This window comes from Rhynchophorus ferrugineus, unplaced genomic scaffold (genome assembly GCF_030347505.1).
Source record: "Rhynchophorus ferrugineus isolate W39M unplaced genomic scaffold, kcgeb_rfMv2 rfM2, whole genome shotgun sequence".
NCBI lineage: Eukaryota > Metazoa > Arthropoda > Insecta > Coleoptera > Curculionidae > Rhynchophorus > Rhynchophorus ferrugineus.
The window spans coordinates 72129053-72151724 of NW_027472581.1; the positions used below are offsets into that span (position 1 = coordinate 72129053).

The 22672-nt window shown below is 31.0% G+C and overlaps 2 protein-coding genes across 3 annotated transcripts in view; one reads left to right on the plus strand and one right to left on the minus strand.

The window, feature by feature from the left end:
- The window catches only part of LOC143190363 (uncharacterized), a 108345-nt gene that overhangs the window by 60434 nt on the left and 25239 nt on the right, over nucleotides 1-22672 (plus strand). The gene's annotated exons all lie outside the window — the stretch shown is intronic.
- LOC143190362 (cytochrome P450 6k1) overlaps nucleotides 21177-22672 on the minus strand; it is a 33839-nt gene continuing 32343 nt past the window's right edge. For both annotated transcript variants that reach the window (XM_076394604.1, XM_076394603.1), the window contains exons 6-7: nucleotides 22264-22515; nucleotides 21177-21571 (exon numbers count right to left, since the gene is read on the minus strand). In XM_076394604.1, the coding sequence (XP_076250719.1) occupies nucleotides 21393-21571; nucleotides 22264-22515 (431 nt within the window). In that variant the 3' untranslated portion in view covers nucleotides 21177-21392. The remainder of the gene's footprint in view (nucleotides 21572-22263; nucleotides 22516-22672) is intronic.

Below are 22672 nucleotides of genomic sequence, written 5' to 3' on the forward strand. Positions count from 1 at the left end.
TAACTTGAAGAATTCCAGCATAATTAAAGGCACAACATATACAGAAGATCGGCCAGGAAGGACGACAGTTCAGGGAGAGGAAATGTTGAAGGGTGGACATTTCCTCTCCCCACCCATCATAAGATATTTGAAGAAGCTTGGTCAATTTTAAGGGGAAATTAATGAAAACAATAATTGCGCTACTTTTAGTTCCTTCTTCCATATACAAAAGGATTATGAAAATATTATCTACATCACTATGAATCGTTCTAAATCCTTCCAGCTCCTATTGGATTCATACTGGCGACTAATGTAATGTGTAATAAGTCGATTAGGTCAAGATACAAATGTTTTTTATTATCTGCTGAGATTACTATATTGGAGAATCCATCAGCTGTCAATACTTTTCTTTTTTCTTCATCATTAAATTTTAAGCTATATGGCTCTACATTGATATCTACAGACTATATCATGATAAATGCTAGAAGCCTCAACTAACATAGTTAGATTTTGCCATTCCTGCTTGCTTAATTTGGGCGTATTTCATTTTATTGGAATTTATTTATTTGTATCGAATGATACACAAAAATTTTAGGCTCAGAAATTATTTTTCGATATTTACTTTAAGCGTGCCAAATTACACGTCTTCAGGTTTCTGGTTTTTCTCAAAACAGGAGGCAAAAGTTTCACTAAGCCGCTTGAAATATAGAAGATGATATAAATGAGACTTTATGGGCTCGAGAGGAGACAAATGGAGCTGATTAGGTAGGATTTTGACAAAATTAAGGTTATGTATATAAGATTTGCACGTTATGCCAGCTAGTGGGCGAATATATAAGATGTGAAAAGCGTGTGATTGTTGCTTTATTTTATTTTCTCTCTGCCTTCGACTGAATACAGTGTTCCTCAACCTGGGCGGCTTTCGAAGCTGAACATATTCGTCTAAAAGTTATTAAACTTCTTTAAGCATCTTACGATAGTTCCATTAGCTGTGTGCGAGTGCGAAATGATTTGTCAAATCCATTTGAAGTCCGAACCACTCTTCGCCAAGGAGATAACGGCTATTCACCGCTTTGCTACATCGTAATGATCGACTCAGTCATTCAAAACGTTTAAAAACAAACATGACGTTCATTGTTATACTACAAATTGTATTCGCTGATACAGACGTTGAAGCTTCTATCATTTACCATGATGTAGTGTACAATGTAGAGCCATATAGCTTAAAATTTAATGATGAAAAACAGAGGAAAGTATTGACAACTGATGCAATCCCCAATATAGTAAATCTCAAAAGTTAGATAAGCAAGAACGTGTGTATCTGGACTGAATCGACTTATTACGTCGGTCATAGATGCCACTTTCTAGACTCATTAGTCGCCAGTATCAATCCGATAGTAGCTCAAAGGATTTATCTATTAGACGTGGAAAGCGCGCGATTGTTGTTTTTATAGATTTTCGCTCTACCTTCGACTGAATACACAAGTTCTCAACCTGAGCAGCTTTGGAAGCTGAACAAGTTCCTCTAAGACTCATTAAACTTATTTAATGGTCTTACGATAGTTCCATTAGCTGTGTGCGAGTGCGAAATGATATGTCAAATCCAAGTTCGAACCAGTGTTAGCCAAGGAGATAACGGCTATTCTCTACTTTCCAACATCGTAATGGACTCAATCATTCGAAACGTTTAAGAACAAACATGACGTTCATTATTATGCTACAAACTGTATTCGTTGATAGAGACGTTGACTAGTTTACTTAGTTAACCTAAAGTAACTTATTAACATAATATTATTAAGAGAAGTTATTTAATTTTAAGCAGTGCTATTTTTTTTAATCCTATATTGTTGGAGCTATTAAAAGTTCTGGTAAATTTAGTCAGGTAGGTAGTATGATCACGTAAAATTATATTTTGCAATTTTTAGAGAGAGAATAAATCAATGTATCCGCTTCATCGGAAGGTATATACGGCTGTGTAAGAAGAATCCGATATATTAGAGAAAAACGAGAATCGTCTCTCCTTTTTATTTACAAAATATTTAGAATGTAGAAATCAATTTTAGATTTAATTTGATGTCTAGTATACAGAGGGCAACTAAGAGATAATGTTGTTGCTTAAGAACTGATAGTATTGATTGATATGGTTCTGGAATGATGGTATAACATTGTACATTGTTCTATTATTAAAATTATTCTGTAAATGTTAGTGGAATCAACATCTGGTTCATTTCAGGTTTTTTTAGTAAATACATTTCTTAACAGAGTACTAACCGAATATTATATATAATAAACGCGTTAATTTGAACATCTCCATTATTGATATGATATATGTATTAATTCCCCATTTGTTAATGAGTTGTTAGTTACTACGTGGGACATAAAACAAAGTAGCAGATAAATGAAAGAAGGCAAATTAAACATGAGCTATCTGAAAGGGTGAGATCGAAGAGTATAATACATAAAGCAAAAATAATGCAATTTTATTAAAAAATTTAGGTAAAGTAATTATTATTTTAATCAGTATAGTCTATTTATTGTTTAAATATATATTTTGGGTGAGAGATATGGATAAAAGATGAAGACTGAATACGTCAATGAAGCAATGAAAATATGCCACACTTAAAATGAAACTAACTACATAATTTGCATAGCTGGTACACATAAGACAAATAGAATAAGATCTGAATTATTAATAGTAAATTTTTAAACATTTTAAAGCATCGTTAAGTATTATGGTGTTTAATGATTAATGCAAAAAATATATGACGTTTTATTTTTTAAACCTTTTATCAATTATTTTTATTAGTTACTTTATATACCTAAGTTTTTAAAAATATAACAAATAATAATTTGTCTAATTGTGTTCGTTAATATTTTAATATACATGCTAAATCAATTATCAATTTCAAAATTGTTTTATTCATATATTTTCTGTTTCAATATACAAAGATGTATCTTCATTTATTATTTCATATTTAAGATCATGTATACTTATATTTGTTACTCTGAAGTTGTTATAATTCAGTGGTGTATTAATTTGGACTTATCAATAGTTTGGTTATTAGTTATTAGAGTTTTTAAGTTATTTTAATATTTTTTAATATAAAGACAATTATTATTTTAATTAATATTATATATGAAAAACACAGTGCGATAACTAGTCATAAATACATTCCCGAATATTTCATTTAATGAATGTAAATACATCAACAGGTACAATTATAGTTTTCTTCAATGCTGACGGTACTTTTTTAACTATTTTTAATAAACCAATAAAATCAATACCTTTTTAATTAATCTTCGTGATTCCACAATCTGCCCTATTGACAATAAGTATTTCTTATGTCGATATTATATATACATGGCATGTGGAAAATCACTTCATTAAGCAATCTTCTGAATAAAATATTATCTTAATTAATTAGTCTTATTTTAAAGCTTATTCTAAAGTTTACATATGTCCAGTAATCAGATCAGGTGGAGTTAAACGTTTTAGTCTATGCACTTCACTATCAAGTGGCAAATTTAGCTGATTAGCGAGTACATTGCGATTCACCGACACTCTTTCGAAGTACTTCACACAAACACGTTGAATTACACTCGTTATAGGTTCTAGAGGAATATCGCGTTGAATCACTTTATTTTAAATATAATACGGAGCATCAACAATGGCACGCAACACCTTATTTTGGAACCGTTGAATGATGGATATATTAGATTTGCTAGCGGTACCCCATAGTTGGATTCCATAAGACCAAATGGGCTTGAGTACAGACTCATATAGCAATGCTTTGTTATCTAATGATAACTTGCATTTGCGCCCGATGAGCCAATATATTTGATACAATTTAAGTCCAAGTTGTTTCCGTTTAGAGAGTATGTGCTCCTTCCAGGTTAGGCGTCGATCTAAGTGCATACCAAGATATTTAACATGCTCTGCTTGGGGGAGTTGACGATGATTGATATTCTCTGGTGGACATGTTCTTCTCCGCAGGGTAAACGTTACATGCGTGGATTTTGTTTCATTGGCTTTAATACCCCATGTCTTCAATCATAATTGTATTTGGTCCTGGTGGATTTGTAGGTTTGTTGATGCTGTGACTGGATCTTCATGGGATGCTAAGATTGTTGTCAGCGTGTCGTCTGCGTATGTTTCTACAGTAGATCTTTTGTGGTGGGCAGATCGGCCGTATACAGAAGATACAGTACTGGACCCAGTACACTACCTTGCGGAACTCCTGAATGTACGAGATTTAATTCGGTATGTTCATCGCCTTGACTTGCATTAAAATGTCTATTAGTGAGATACGATTTTAGTAACTGATAGTTCGGATGAGGGAGAATTTTCTTTAGTTTAACCTGCAAGCCCGTATGTCATACTTTGTCAAAAGCCTGAGATATGTCTATAAAAGCAGCCGAACAATATCTTTTGGCATTTAGGTCAGTGTTTATTTTGTTTACAAGTCTATGCACTTGTTCTATAGTCCCATGTTTGTTGCGAAAGCCAAACTGAAGATCTGGAATAATTTTTCTTTTTTCTATTATATAATTTAGCTTCTTTATGTATAATTTATCGAAAACTTTCGAGATTATCGGTAATAAACTTATAGGTCGGTAGGAGGTCACATCTTCTGGTATTTTTCCTGGTTTAAGAATCATTAATATTTTAGCTACTTTCCAGATACTAGGAAAGTAATTAATTCGTAGCATTAATTATAAATGTTAATAGTTTTATACCCTTTTCTGATATTAATCATTTCGACTTTTTAATATTAATCTCTCTTATTTTTGTTTGTTTAACATTTTTGACCGTTGATTTCTTGTGCGGCAAGTCCATTTGAAATGGCGAATCTAGAAAGCTAGTAATGTTATTTTCCTCATCTTTATGTAGCTGAGACTGGAAAGGTTTAAAAACATATTTTAAGTGTTTTGAGTAAATGTCGGCCTTCCCTTTATTGCTTCTAGCCCAATTATTTTCCTTTATTTTAATAGGTGAGTGATGCTGCTGGGATCTCCTAAGCTTTTTGTTGCTTTCCACAACGAATAGTCTGTAGCTTCAGTTGGTGTCAAGTTTTCTAGGTATTCTTGAATGTCTTAGTTTTGTTCAATTTGGATTAGTTCTTTAAGCTCTTTTATTTCCCTATAAAATTTTCTTTCATTCTCTTAAGTCCTTTGCTGCTGTCAATTCCGTCGTAATATTCTTTTTTCTGCTATCTTTTTCTGAAATATTTCACTGTTATGAGTCGCGGAATATGCTGCCTCCTGTATATTTTTTGTAAGGTTTATTCCTGGTATCTCTATATCTATTTCAGTTTTTAGCGGTAAGTTTAGAGAGATGTTTCGGTCTAAGTTTTCTCTAGGTAAGGACCAGTTCTATTATTGGACAGAGAAGGGGGTTTATCTTTGATGTTAATTTTTGAAGAAATTGTTACTATTATTGGTGAATGATCAGAAGACAGGTCGAAACATGATTCTGCATGACACTTTTTTGTATCAATATTTTTTATAGTACAGAAATCTATAGTACCACGTGTGTATCAAGTGTTCTGCCTTGTTGTTATGTTTGGGTGTGCAATAAATAGCAGACATTGTTAATGATCCATGGACTTACTCTATGGTTATACTGATGGTTTGCAGGTAGTCTTTACGGAATTTTTCTTTTCCGAAATGTTTATATCATCTTGAATGATTATGATTTGTATGATAAAGTTTATATTTGGGAATTTTCAAATAATGTTTGTCCGTAAAATGTGTTTCGAAAACCATCATAATGTCAATATTTTGTTCAGTTACGAATATTTTTAGCTCCCTGACGTGTTGTTGGAGCCCATTGGCATTCCAGACGACGATTTTGTAGCTAACGGTTTCAGGCATTAGGCAAATTTGCTGACGATGGTTGTGAGTAGACCATGTTTTCTAATCTAGAAATGTTGCTGCTAGTTTCTGTCGGTTGTTGTGTGTTTTGTGCTTTCTCGATTTTGTGCTGAACCATTTTCAACCATTTGGGCATGTCTGGTTGATTTGGTCTGGTGGGTAGACTGGTAAGTGTGGATTAGTTTTGTTGTTGTTGATGCCTTATTTCTCTTAAGGCAGGGTAGAATTTCTCCTGTAGTTGCTTGTGAACTGCGCAATCCTTGTAGTTCGCTGAATGATTTCCATTACAGTTAGCATATTTCACTTTTTCATCGCGAACTTTATGAGTACAATCTCCTGTTTTGTGTTCTCCTGCACATTTTATGCATCTTTATGATTTGCGACAGTAAGTTTTCGTGTGCTCGTGCGCTTGACACCTCGTGCATTGTGGTATAATTCTTTTTGTATGGTTCGAATTTAATAATATTATTTTCCAATTTGGTGATTCATACATCGCCTTATTATTTCCATTAGGTTTTAAATCAATATAGAACATAGGCAGAGGTTTTTTGTCGTGGGATGTCGTATATTGTGAACATTTACGACCTCGTGGCTTTTTTCAGCTAGGGCTACCTTGATGGTATTAAAGTCCGACCCGTTATGTAATCCTTTTAACACGAATTTAAATGTTCTCTCGGATTTTGGCCTGAATGTATGGTATTGGGTTTCTTTCATCTAATTCTTTTACTAGAACTTTAAAGTGTTTCGCTTCGAACAATTGGATTTTCATTGTTTCATAGCTCACTGTTTTAATTGTGTAGTTCGTAGTGATCATTTTCAATAGGTCATGGATGTGTTTTATTACACCTACCTTATAGACTATTATTGGTGGTGGTTTCGGAACAACTTTTTCAGGGCTTGATTGTATATTCTCTTCAATTTTTTCCGACAGGTTGCTAAAGCCGTTTTTTGTCTCTATTGGTTTCTGTAACCAATAGTGACTGATCCTTGTTTGTTTCCTCGCGATTTCTTCTTCTAGGCTTCTCAATCGTTTTTTGTTAATGACTGTAGTCCATTCTGTTTGTGGGGTTTGCGTTATTGCTGATTATTCTAGTCTTATAACATAGTGTGCGGGTGATTTGGTTGAATCGCTATGGTTTGCCATTTTTAGATTGTTAATATTTTATTTTATTTACTTCCAAAGATAAAAAAAATAAAATAAATACATTGTTTATTTCACGCACTTCATTTTTCACTCAAGTATTATTTTTTGCACTAGTTTTTGTCTAAAAATACTGTAAATTAATTTCAAAAGGACTGTTGTAAAATTTGGGAAAATAACTTTAAAACAGTGATAAAAATAATATTCAGTGTTTTTGTCTTTTCAGGTAAACACGTATTCACTACACTTTAGTTCCACTGAAAGACGGATTGCTGCATCTGTTATGCGTTTTTAACACTCATTTAAATAACCGTAATAAAATACTGGACTTTTTTTAAGAAAGGTATCTCTCTAGAGCTTGGAGCGTATTGAAAATATGTCTTCACCCTACGATAGTTGGAACACAACTAAAATCAATACTTAATATTGAAGGTTTAGTGAATTTTGGTATTTAATTTTAAATATTTATTAAATATTTTGATAACCAATTCTTACTTGAGGAACAAATCCAGATCTCTGATAAATGGGAAATTGCAGACTTGAATGAATGCGTCAGAAATATGTGTGTATGTTAGTCAACCTTTTGGCTGAAAGACAACAAAAAAGCAAATATCCATACTATATAGAACGATGTGAAAAAATATACTAATATTGTTCGAAAGCAGAAAGGTACCGACCAGTCGTCAGCAGTGGTGAGATTGTATGATAATTAGTTAGTTCATAAATGCTTCATTTAATGATGTGTCTTAATAAGAGCCATCAATAGCTTCAATTTTCAATTTAAAAGTAATAATTCAATTTCTTACAAATATTCTATATATTCTAAAAGGATCGTTATTAAATCTGCTGCAATTTAGTTCTTTATAATTAAAATGTTACGATGTTTTGACAATTATTCTGTAAAGGTTAATACTTTAGCAGCAGACACAGAGATTAATTATTACACATTAAACCATATATATATATATATATATATTCTACGAAAATATGGTCTCTATTATATGAAGGTTTTGATGTTAGGAATAGTAATTCTATAGGAATAAATAAATAAAAACTAACTAAGAGGGTTGATATATCTGTGAAAAATGTTGCCCACCAAATTCAAAATCATTTATGAAAAAGTGGATAAAAATTTTCTGATTGAAAATTGTTTTGTTTTGTTACAAATGTTTCTCAAGATTTGTTATATTAAATAAATACAGTCAATAAAGTGAGAGTATGGCCAAAAATGAGGGGTATGTTACTAATTTCGAGGAATTTTAATGGAATAATCCATCAAATCGACTAAGAAGTGTAGGCACTTTAGAAAAAAGATACCTCCTTTTAAGATAGTGTATTTGAAGTTTTAAGTTTTTTTAAGTTTTAAATTACTACTAAGTAATTATGTTTCCGTTAATCATTTTGAATTACTAAACAATTGTTAAATAATCTCTAACTAAATCTGATACAATTTTTGAATGTCTATTATGAATTAATAATGTAAATGTATCAATGATGGTAAGGTAGATGCTTATATTGATGTGATAATCTCAATTTGAATATTAATCAGAATCTATAATTGACTCACTGTTAGAGCATACATATTTTTTCTGCAGTTATACACTATATATTTACAACTTACTGTACGTGCACACTCAGCATAACTTATCAATTAATGAAATTGGAATATCTAAAAATATTCTATTTTATATATCTTACACAAAATGGTGTGAAAAAATACTCATAAAATTATACTACTCTACCAAACACGTCTGTTGAAAGTCTGTGTGGGGTAACATTTTGCTTCTTGGTTATATTTAGTTTACTCTGATTTTCAGCTATTTTCACGACACAATAAAATATTCCATGAGGATTTTTTGACACTGTTAAAAAATATTGTGACAATAAGCTATAATACAGCAATATTTCTGGTTATACAATTATCCAATGAAATTTAACATCTTAAATGCAAGCAGTATTCTGATCAGTATTATTTGTAGCTAGTTGCTCGAAATTACATTTGAAACGCTTTTAGAAATGTATGGTGACCATATCCTCATTATTGGTTTTCTAGTGACCTTGAGACATATCGAATTTTACATCATGGAATAACTGTCTGGAAAATACCTAGAAATATACTCCCAGATCTTGAACACGAGTGGGGTGCTAGCAGCACCAACTATAAAATGATAATGATTATCTGGCAACCCAGAGGCGTTTATCTGGGATGTTATTGAAGGGTACCTTGAATCATTCAGTATCTGACCAGCGTTGAGTTTACACTTGCCACCATCGACTGCCCAAGCCTCGTCTTCATGTAACACCTTTGCCATCCCGTTTATCTATTTGTAGTTTTCGCATTTTATATTATATCAATAAATAACGGTCACATCATGTAAACACCACTGTTTCGTTTCAATTTGCCTCCATTCACCGAGCCATATAAACATACCCTAAAGTTTAAATTGGCCATTTTGATGTCAGTGATAAAGAATGGTCTGGAATATGAAAAAATTTCGAAAACAATGCGTTGAAAGAAATACTGGACAGAAACGTAAATAAAAACAAAATCTTAAATAACTTTCAGGCAACTATTTCCGGTTACTGTTGATGCAATAACAAAGTTTCCAAATGAGAGAAAATGTGAATGCGAACTGATTGAAAATGCTCGCTAGATAAAACAAGTAGAGTTTTCTATGACATATTGTGACTGGCAACGAAAATTGGATTTTCAATGACAATCCCAGAACAAAAAGCCAAAAATCACCATCCACGTACACAGTATCAAAATATTCATGGCCATAAAGTTTTGCTGTATATATGGTGTGATCAGTAAGGTGTATAGTTACAAAAAAGACAACAATAGCAGGCAATGCAATAGCAGTCCATCCTTTTCATCCTTCAATCAGTTTAGTTGCAAGAGTTGGTAACAACACACTGTTGCACCTTGAATGGGAAGTTTTGCCTCATCCAGCGTCCTAGCATCCAGCAAACCTAGCGCCTTCTGATAACCACTTGTCATTACCATAGTCCGATGCATATCTTGCTTGATACACTGGATTCGAAATGCCGACGATGTGCGAAAACGGATCGATGACTCAATCAATACTATGTCACAACCAGCCGTGGAAAATAGAGTGCTAATTAGTGCTAATTAGATAGTATTTCATCACAGTTTGATTAACGAAAAAAATTTAAAATATATAACTTAATCATTTTATCAGGTGGAGAGGAGAAAAAAAGTGGAGAGGAAAAGGAGAAAAATAAAATACATATATACAATCAATAAATATTATCACATAGAAGACGCCGCCCAGCCCAAACAATACAAAAATTATAAAGTAATTTTGTGATATATACACAAAATTAAATTACGAATAAAACAAATCTAATTTAATGCTCGTACCGACTTCAATGTGATTATTTGGCAGTAGTTAAATTAATATTGTAAATAGAGAAATATATTTAGGTAGGTATTAAGCTAAATTGTGTGTATATAGTAGAATATAAAATACGTGTAGTAGATGGGTTAAATAAGGTTTTCGTTTATTTTTATTTAGTTATTATAACGACTATGTACATATTTTATTTATTTAACATATGTAATTATTTAATATTTACATACTTAACATATTTAGTTAAAAGTAAGAATATTTCTTCGTTTGCTAGTGTATATAAATTTCATTGTTTAATATTTCATATTTAATAATTTATTGAAAAAGTAGTACGGACGTGTAAAGTTCAATACTATCAAGTTTGATAATAATTGATACAAGAGTGCGTAATAACTGAAGTGTAAATAAGAATAACTAATACATACGTAATAATGATTATAGAATAAATTTAATATTGCCGTATGCCTCCGTACAATTTTAATATATCATTATTATTGCAACCTATGACAATGATCATCATTAATCATAATCATCAATGAACTTTTTTATTCAACTACTCAGCATTATATAAAATGGACAAATACATCCAAATATGGACTAAGAAATGGCGAACAAAATTGAATACTACAAAATCTGCGTATGTGGATTTCAGCTAAATACTAGGGTTCCTGAACGCGAAGTGTAAAAAGTATTTTAAAAATTAATGAGGCTGATTTTTATTGGCTTAAAGACGTCTACAAAGAAAGCCACTTTTATAGAAACTCAAGACCCAATAATTGGGTTAATATAAAAATATATAATAAAAAGGAAAATTAAAGCACAGTGTTTACTAAAATATGTACTGGTACACATAAATATGTTCTAGGAAATGATTGAATGATTGAATGAAATTGATGAAGTGATTATCGATAGACCTAGCGAGTAGAAAAGAAATTTAAAACTTCAGGATCATAATTTAAAGAGCATATATAAAAATAATAATACATACTAAAATTAGCCAGCAGAGATGCCTAGTAAAATAAATTAGAAACCAGGAGAAAGTGAACATCTCTGAATACCCAAAATATTCTCAGAGCGCTATCTTTTATGAAGTACTCGGTATAGTGGATTCATTGATTGTAATTTCTTAGGAATATCTGAGTTACTCGATTTATTAATTGATATCAATTAATACTAGTGATGATATCAATTAATACTAGTCAAAACTCCACCACAGTGTATTAAATTAGTCATGTTTCTCTCTTAATAGAGTAAAAGAGCTAATTTGAAAATGATATGTTATCGAAACTTATTTTCAAATTATTTTCAATATAGAATCAAAAATGTATTTTATACATAGCATTAATTAAAATAATAAATGTCTGTGTATTAAAACATATTAAAATATATGCAAATTATCTCAATAACTATCACTAACTAATATTTTTTCAATTGCATTTAACTAATCGCCATTAACTTTCAATAATTAACAAAATATTAATAAGTATAAATTACTACGCCACTGAATATTACAACAAAGTATTATAAGTAAGATTATTTTCAGAGCTGTAACAACTTCAGAGCAAATATAAATATACATGATCTTTATGAACATTTATGTTATGAACGTAAGTATGGGATAATAAATGATATAATATATGTTTGTATATTAAAACAGAGAATATAGGAATAAAACAATTTTACAACAAATATGGAATTGGTATTTTATTTGACATTAGCATGTATATTAAAGCAATAACGAACATAAGTAGGTAATTTATTTTTTATAATTTAGAAATGTATATAAAAGAAATATACTTACATTCTTTAAATTAACTATTTCCATTTTTCGTTTAATAACTTAGGTCTATAAAATAAATAATCAAAATAAGTTACACAAAGTTCGAAGATGAAAATATAATAGTCACATATGTTACTGTATTAATCATTAAATTCCTTAATATTTGTCAATGCTTTAAAATGTTTACAAATGTATTGTTAATATTTCATAATTTCTTCTATTTATCCTATGGGTTCCATCTACACAAATTATGTAGTTAGATTCATCTTAAATCCATCCACTATTTTTATTACTTCATTTATATATTCATATAGTCCTGATCTCTTATATTTCTTTTTTCTATATTTCTCAACTAAAATATATATTACAAAACAGTAAATACAGCAGGTTGATTAAAATAGTAACATGTTCACCTCAATTTTCAAATAAAATTGCAATGTTGCAGAAATCAATACGATTAACAATTATTAAATTACTATCTACAGAAAAATCGTAACAACTTTTAGATTTACCTTTAGTACAATGATATGTCTGCAAAACCATATCAATTAATAACTGTCCTTAAGCAAGAACAATTTATCTTTTTTTCTTTTTCTTCACCAGACATCAAATTAAAACAATATTGTGATTTCAAAAATATAAATGTCTTGTAAGTAAAGAAAACAGACGATATTTCTTATTCTCGAATTTTGTTAATCTATTTTGGGATAGAATTTTCATATATGTCCGGATTTTCCTCCAAAACTGCATAAACCTTCCGATAGAGATTAACATTATAGTACATCTAAAACTCAGAGTCAGAGTTATAACGTCTTATCACTATAGCTTTCAAGAATTTTACATACGTCTCACAACCGGGCGACTTTGACAGGCTCATTTATTTACATGTTTAAACTAATCAGACAGCATTGTGTCTCTTTTTAACTAGAATAAAACGAGAAGAAAAATATTGTGTGATTCTGAAACGATTTTACAAATTAATGTGGCAGGCAATACCTTAAACATCTTGATGACGTATGTACAAAAAACTCTAAATAGACTATAGAAGATTTACTAAAATAATTAATATGATAGTGTTTTTTAGGTTAATTTACAACACTCTACGTTACTCAAGTAAAAAAAAGACTTCTTTATTTTAAATCAATTAATATGTATTCATATTCAATGAATAAACGTTGGGACACAAATCTGGAAACTTTTATTGTTCAGCTAGAACAATACTGTCTGTAAAGGGATTCTTATCCGTCTAGAGATAGTCTTATTCCAGGGTAAACTGAAAATAAAAGGGGCTATATTGGACTCCTCCATACAACCTTGTTCAGACCGACTCGAGTTTCCAAGGCGGATAAGATAAATAGTCATTAATGCTTAATTATCCAGATAATGGGTTGAGTTTATATTGGCTGTGATTGTTAAACTTTGGCACGAGTATTTTACGGGTATAACGTATCAGTCGAACTTTTACCGGTCTACCTAATTAATAAAAATTATTTTTAACAAACACAGAAAGTATAATAAATCGTTTAATTTGAAGTTGAAGGAAAATGGATTGTATTAATCAATAGGTTGTAATATTTGTTCAATTGCGCATAGTATAATTCGTTTACTAGGTCAAAAATCATTGTGCTTATCATTCGTCATTTTCGTCATCTTTTGCGTTTTATATCGGAAAAAATACCATGAAATCCCAGCGAATAGGATACATTAAAAATCATCATGGTCCGGTAGATGGAATATACTGTTGATGGAATATATTTGAGACGTTGTGGGTGACTCTTTGTCTTATATGTGACCTAACTTCTACTTATATCTGCGTGATATTAACTTGTCCAGAAGGCGTAAAGTGTAGAGCAGAGGGTTGTAACTCCAATGGTAAGCTCTGGTGCAATGTTTCGCTTAATCCTCCGTTTCACGTGATAACTATATGACGTCACATTTACTGACCACTAGTACTCAAATAAAAACCAAATTTAATATTTAAAATTAATTTATCAAGTTAAAATCCAATACAAATATAAATGAATATATACATAAATGTAAATAATGTAAATATGTAAAATACATAAGTATATAAAATATAAACAAAAGGCAAAATTAAAGTGCACATGGATCAAGTCAACTGAAAAGTCCCCGGCATGACACATAGATGGTGTTACTTAGAATTTAATCCACATGTTTTTTAGTTAGCCCTAACCCTCAAAAGATGCGTGTGTAAATTTGAGAGCTATCGTATCATTAGTTTTCATTGTGAATTATAGCACTTGGAGTAAAGCAACTTTGTTATTGTGAAAAAAATGGATAAAAAGGAATTTCGCGTGTTGATAAACTATTGCTTTTTGAAGGGAAAAATAATTTGAAGTTGAACTAAAAACTTAGCTTGATGTTGGTTTCAACACACTGCCCCAGGAAAATGAACCATCAAAGATTAGTATGCTAAGTTTAGACATGGTGAAATGAGCACTGAAAACGGTGAACGCAGTGGATGCCCAAAAGTGTTTTTTACCGACGAAAACGTTTAAAAAATCCAGAATGATTTTGAATGACCTTAAATTGAAACTGAATAAAATAGAAGACACTCTAAAGATATCAACTGAACGTGTACATAATATCATTCAAGAATATTTGGGTATGAGAAAGCTCTGTGCAAAATGGGTGCAAAGTGCGACTCACTTTTGACCGAAAACAACGACGACTTGATGATTCGGAGCAGTGTTTGAAAATGATCGAGCGTAATAAACCCGAGTTTTTGCCTCGATATTTAACAATGGGTGAAACAAGGCTCCATCGTTTCACTCCGAATTCCAATAGACAGTCATCCGAGTGGACTGCATACGATGAACCCGCTCCAATGCGTGGGAAAACGCAACAGTCGGCTGGTAAGTTTATGGTGTCGGAATTTGGGATGCGCATGGAATAATTTTCATTGGCTACCTTAAAAAAGGAAGGACCATCAACAGCGACTATTACATAGCGTTAGTTGACCGTTTGAAGAATAAAATCACCGAAAAACGGTCACATTTGAAGAAAGAGAAAGTGCTGCTTTACCAAGACGATGCACCGTGTCACAAGTCAGTCAAAACGATGGCAAAAATCCATGAATTGGGCCTCGAATTGCTTTCTCATCCACCGTATTTTCCAGATCTGGCCCCCAGAGACTATTTCCTCTTCTCAGATCTCAAAAGAAAGCTCGCTAGGAAGAAATTTTCGTGGAATTAAGAGGTGATCACCGAAACTGAGGCCTATAGGGAAGCAAAGGACAAATCGTACTAAAAAAAATAATATGGAAAAGTTGGAGGGTTACTATAATCACTGTATCACCCTTGAAGGGAATTATGTTGAATAAAAAAAATAATTTCTCCAAAAAAATGTGTTTTATTATGGTAGGCCGGGGGCTTTTCAATTGACCTGTTAAATTGTGTAATTTTAAATAAAAAAAATTAAGAGGTCAATACTAAATAATTAAAATATTATTCTATAGCGCCTTGTCGTTTTTTTTCGTATTATTTGTTTAGTGCCGTCAGTTTTATGGGATCTATTAAAATTCCTCTACTTTTGCTATACTGAATGTAAACTTTAAATCCTTCCTTGTTAATATTGCATTAATTTAACCTGAAAATATAATGAACACCTGATATAGCTTTAAAATTTGGACTTGAAAATGACTATGGATTGGACAACTGACACAAATTGAAAATATCCCTAGCTTCTTGTGATGGCTTCTACATTCTAAAAAAAGCCTTTTTAGTATTAACTATACACATTATGTATTAAAAGTTTTACATTTTCAGGGAGTTTTTTTAATAAACGCTCTGATTTTTAAATCGTTCGAGAAATAATTAGAATTTATAATTTCAATTAGAACTTTAATGAGAACGAAAATTATCCGGAAATTTAAATTAGGTTCCTCTAGGCTGGAAGAGATGCCTTCCTTTTGAAAAAGAAACTGGTTTATCCAGATACATACTAAACATAGCATCGCAAGGCTTTGCTTTATCAGCTTGTGATATCAAATATTTTGATGATATTTTAAATATACTTTTTATAACGAGACAAAAATGACAGAACAACTTTCATTTATGAAAAGACATCCTGGGAGTATGTAAAGCTCAAGGACGTTCAACCCCTACAGCTAAGGGAATGACACGACAAGATGATAAAGACACAAGTATGTGCTAAATATTTTGGATTGCTAGAGAAAGTTTTAAGTGAAAATAATCTGTTTAATAACCTGCAGAAAATATTCGACATTGATTAATCAGGATTGCAGCTGAATAATAATTCTGGAAAAGTTATGACAAAATAAAGTGCTAAGATGGTGAATTATATTACGAGTGCTGAAATGGAAGAAACCATTTCCGTTACAACCTGTGTAAATGCAGAGGGTAGTTTTATACCAACTTGTTGTATATTTGAGGGCAAAAGTAAAAAGCAAGAGTTTGAAGATGGTCTGCCACCCGGTGGTAAAGTTATTATCGGCGACAAGTCGGCTTATGTTACATCCGCTATTTTTTCCAGTGGTTTCGAAAACTCATTGTCCCCCAAGAAAAGGAGCAATGTGGAATTTTTAGATTATATGATAACTAATGGCGTGATCTTATTTTGCTTGCCTAGTCAGAACAGCCACAACTATGTGTTAATGAAATCTGCATCCCATCTAAAAAATTTTGTGAAGATTGCCTTTATATCAAATAGCCAATAAGAATAAAACAGCTTAAACTAGTTCATTTTTAGTAGTTATTATTTTACATCAAGAAGTTTGTATTTAATTTTAATTTTAAATTAAAGCTTATTTTAGTAAATTTGAAACTTTTTTTTGAACATTGTATTTCCCAATTTTCTAATTATAAATTGATGTCATATTATCCAATGCAGGTCATGTGTATTCATTCGACATTTCGGCTTGTAAATACTTTGCTAGTGGGAATGTGACAGCGAGCACTTCACGACACATATCCATATATAAACGCTCTAAGATGCTACATTCACCGTGCGACTAAGCATATTGGTTGTTAGATTGTGAACCTTTGAAATTGATGATGCCATATTCGCCCGTTTTACTCTACTCTACATTTTTTTTTAATAAAAGGTAATGATGTTTGTTTTACCAATCCTTATTTGGATTACATATTTGCATATACAGTACTACAAATGTATTATATATAAATGATATTTTATAACAGCTTCCTTGTATATATATTCCTTTATACTCCCCTCAGTAATTATTCTACAATAAAAGTTGCAATAGAACATTTTTTCATATAAAAGCAAGATTAATTTTTTGGTGGAAAAAGGGCTTACCTTAAAAACCTCCAGCGTACTTAACGATATTATTTCAGTACAAAAAAGTCAATAATGAAAACAGTTTGTGCTTTTTTTTTGGTAAATGTATGTTTTTTAAGTATATCCTTTTACTTCTTAAGAAAATAGGTCTGCTTTTCTCTTCTTTCATATTTTGCCATATCGCTTTTCCATATCAACAAACTGTACACCTGTAGTAAATGGAATACTTTCCGAAATAGCTACCTTTTCAGAATTAATGATATGCAATCTTTTCGTGCACTTCTGCAATGTCTATAAATTGGATGATTAATTGAAATTACTTAATATAATTCCCTATTACCTTGTCAAAGTTCAATTATAGGATATTATTTTGTGATTTATTTTAGTTACTTGTACTTTCTCTACGCCACCAATTAATTTCTTGCCCATATCTCTTAATCTTATTGTAATATTATTTATCCTACTTAAAATTCATTCGTAATATATTAATCATATCTATAGTGTTATAGAAATTACTACCATGGCTATTACTTGTTATGCAGCTGTATAGAAAGTTCTAACATTGCTTTCTGAAGAATTTTTTAGACTATGATATCTTTTTCTTTATCAACTTTGAATCTCCCAATTAAATATACTATGGATCTGACAAAGATGCTGCTGAAATTAAGTATGGCGTACTAAAATAAGTTAACACAGAGATTACACAAGAAAAATGAGTTAACACAAGAAGATTAACACAGAGGGCAGATTATTTTTTGTCGTCTGCTCAAGGTGAAATTTTTGTATACGTCAGTTTCTTTCTTAAGGTTCTATGATTTATTGCGAATTTGGCATATTAATTTAGTTTCACTGCAAAATGTAAGTCTAGTTAATTTATCCTATTTTTAATAACTGAAACTAAACTTACCTTTAACCCTCCATATTCGTAATACTGTTAAAATGACGACATGTTAAATATTATGGAACGGCGTTCTTTTTTAATTAAAAAGGAATGTCAAAAATATAACATTTTAAAAAGCAAACACCTAATCAGTCCAATTCCACGTCATGGTCACTTCTTATTTGAGAAATAAAGAATAACTGTATATTAAGTACTATATAGTAAAAATAACGTATCTACTTTATTATTAATTTTTTCTCCCAGAACAAAATATATGTTTATTTCTGAAGGTTTTGTTAAATAAATCATTTTTCCAAATTAAATTACATCCATAGTGCAAATAGTCCAGCGGTATCTTTGCTAACATAGATTTTTATCATTGTCATTTGCCGCGAAATATGTTTCGCTGATCAATATGCGAATAGTGCAGAAAGTAGCCGAATCTTTGAACCTTGATGATTTCTAATGTATCCTACTGTGACTGTTTATGCGCCAGTATCAGCACTTGCTCGTTTTCAATTTCACAATTTCAACATTGATACGGAACTAACCATCAACTAAGAAACAGCTTTGAGTTATTTATATAGAGGTAAATATAGGTGAAAAATTTAATAGACCGCGTTTTCACTTTTGAATTACTGCTGAAGTATGTGAATCATGTGAAGACTGGAGAGGCTTTACAAACTTTTACAAAAGAAGTTGATGCTAAGTTTACGGTGATGGTCATCACTCCCAGATTGTTAAACTGTCAAAATATGTGATTACAAAACGTTACCAGGATGGATCAATAGGTTGTTCCTATTCCTGTCGTCGTCCATCACGACATTTCCAGACTAAATAAACTCTCTTAACGGTGTAAAGAAGGCTTCAAAATAAATTTGTGAGTTGAGATTTCTGGCCAGAAATCACAGGTATGGTTTAGGCAAAAGGCTAGCATCAATAAAAACGGAGCATATATAGTTTATTAGTGTTCAAATTAATAATTTCGCTTAGAAAATCATAAACAAACCGGAAACACTTTTTCTCCAACCCGTTATATCATCTTTAAAGAACGACGTCAGTGTAGTTTAGGACAAACCTTATGATATCGTTGATCCAGCAAGTTCATTGAATCTCATTATTAATTTTATGTATTAATAGTTTTATGTATATTATTAGTTTTATGTATACGAGGGTTGCTATTTATATTTTCAGCCTAATAATGAGAAAAAAAGTAATCTATTAACGCAAATTACTTTATTGTGTTTTCTAGTATTCTCTATGATAATCGATATACTTTTGCTGCGTTTGAACCAATCTTCGAAATAGTTTTTTCATTCTAATTGGGGCACCTTTAAAACATGGTTTTTGAATGTATAACCGACTTCTTAAAGTGCTGAAAAATGTTGGCTACACAATTTGTGCTTGATACGCGGAAATGAATGAAGTCATCTGGTGTTAAAGCAGGGCCATACGTGGGCAATCTATTCGAACTTTTGGTTGGTTAAATAAGTATTTGTTTCAGCCGATATGTGAAAATGTCATGATGAAGAATGATTCTTCCATATCATTCCGCTTCATTTTTCGTATCATGAAGTACTTGTGGTAAATAAATGTTTGTGTACCATTTAGAATTCACATGTCCAGTTATTCCGAAGAGACAGGCTATCATTTGCTTTGAAATGCTTTCCTTACGAATCACTTTCGTTGGATTTGGCTCATATAAGAGATCTGGATCTGGTACAGTTCCAAAATTAGTCATCTATGTAGATGTTATACACATCATCTACAATTGCATCGCGATTTTATTTAATGGCAATTCCTTCACACCGGTTGATATGAGGCTTTTCTCAAATTATGCGGGATGTTCAGGAAGATTCAATTTTACACAACGTGACGCAACTAATTTTGGATGATTTTTATGACTTTTGCCCCTGAGTAAATAATTACATTGATACAACAATATTTAACAGTGACCAAATATTATGATATCACCACTTGCCAACAATCCAAATATGCTTATCGATGGACTCCTATTTTTAATTAATGGCTGTATATTTCATTGATTCGGTCTTTTTCACACGAACTTTTAAACCCAATTAGTCTAAAAGGTAAAATAATAATATTTTTTATTACCTTTATTTTACTAGTTTGGAATACTTCTAGTTTTGATGCTGTATCATATTGTCTATCCTTTTATTAAAACGTTCTAAATATTTCAAAGTCAAAATACAGAATGTACTTGTAATGTTTTCTTTAATAATGTTCAAAATATTACTTAAATAGAAGCTCTTCTAAAACCATATATAGACCTTGTGCTCAAGGTTATCAATGTTTATATGATCACTCTTGAACATACGACTCCACCCACTTGCAAATAATTTTATTTTAAAAGAAGAATATTTATTTATTTATTTTCCATTTCAGTTTTCATAGTCGTTAAACTTCTTTTTTTTTTTTGGCAAAAAAATTAATCGGAACATGATTATAATTTTTTATATGAACTCTCATTTAAATGTGCAAATTCAGAGTGACTTGATAGATCTAAGTGAATATCTGGTTTCGTTCTTATAAAAGAAATATTAGAATTGACTTGAAAATTTTATTATTGACAAAGAGATGGCCATGGGATAGTCCGGTAATATTGGCTATTAGTAATTATTCTATTTTCAGAAGAAACATTTGTTGGAGTAATTTTTGTTAAGTTTAGCTGAATTAAATCTTCTTATGTTATTAAAGTATCATTCACAGTATACAATAATTTTTAATAATTTTTTTTATATATTGACGAATCAGTTAATGTTAGCTAAAATTCCAGAGAGAGTAACTTTATAATCCTTAACAAATGAATCGAAATTTGGAGGAAGGGTTTCAATAAATAAAATAACATTTCATAAATAATTTTTTGCTTTATTAAAGATTTTTTAGAGTTTCTTAAATATTAACGACATCGTCAGTAAAACCAACCACTCAACAAATTAGTCTGTTATTGACAATGAGCAAAGTATCGAAGGCTCAATGGTTTTGTTTAGACTATTCTAGATAATAAAATAAATATATACAAATATTTTAATAGTTACAATTAAAACGTTATGAAACAGTTTTCTAAAACAATAATTTTTCCAGCGGTACTAGTTTGAGTGGAAGTCCTACTTTTGACGCTACCACCAAGCTTTTAGTTTCATAAACTAGTGGAACTGGAGTCTCCGCAACGCGTACACATTCAAAGTTAAGCAAGATCTTGGAAATGGCAATTTTCATATTCATTAATGCAAATCTGCCACCTAAAATAAAAATTTATTATGACATTTAATTAAAACAAGCCACGAGCCTGTAGATATTTTGATTTTAGGTTAGCAAAAGTTATTGTTATTTATATTTTTTATAATAAAAATAGAAGAGATTGGACGTGCACTTTATTCAAGGTCACACGTCGTTCGCTATATACCACATGTATTATTAATTAATATGCATACACGTGTAATGACTTAACGAAATATCTAATTTATCTTCAGATTTGTTCAACTATATTGTACTGTATATAGTTGAATATAGAATATAACTGTAAATACCATTTTATAAAAATTGGTAAGACATACAAATCGTGTTCATTAAAATTTTCGAATTTAACTGTCAACAAGGAATGTATTTCAGTTAATATATTGAGGGAACTAATATACTGAAAAACTCATGAGCAAGAAAGAGCAGGTTTTAAACTCAATAGAGGTCGCATAGATAAATTTCCTGGGCTACTTTAGCTGATGGAGAAACGTATTATATGTGGAGGTGACCCTCACTTTGCTCAGCTTTGTAAGTTGAACATGTTCCCTTGAAGGTCATTAAGCTTCTTAAGGTGTCTTATGATGGTTGTGTTAACTGTGAAACATGGCGTTCAATATGTTGAGGCCTTTAGCATTCTTCGTGATATAGTTAGTACCGCATATACCTGGAAGCGTAGAAATTATTTTTTACTTACCTATACAGTTTCTTGGACCGGCACCAAATGGTATATAGTACATTCCATCACAATTTAAATCGGTCTTATTTCTAAACCTTTCTGGATCAAATTTCTCTGGATTCGGGAAATATTTGGGGTCATAGTGGAGGCCGAATAGCGGAATATAAATTGCTGTTCCCTTTTCGATTGTTAGATCTGTTCCAGGTACTTTATAGTCGGAATTACATCTTCGGTCGATAAATGGCAGTACCGGATATTTTCTCATGCCCTCTGTATATCACATAAGAATAAATATTAGATAAAAAGTTAACACCAAAGATGAGCAATAAAAATAATATAGAGAGGGTTGTCCATCGGAAATCTTAAAGAACAAAAAAAGCAGATAAAAAATGTGAATTGTCTACAATTGGTTCATTGAACAGGATAT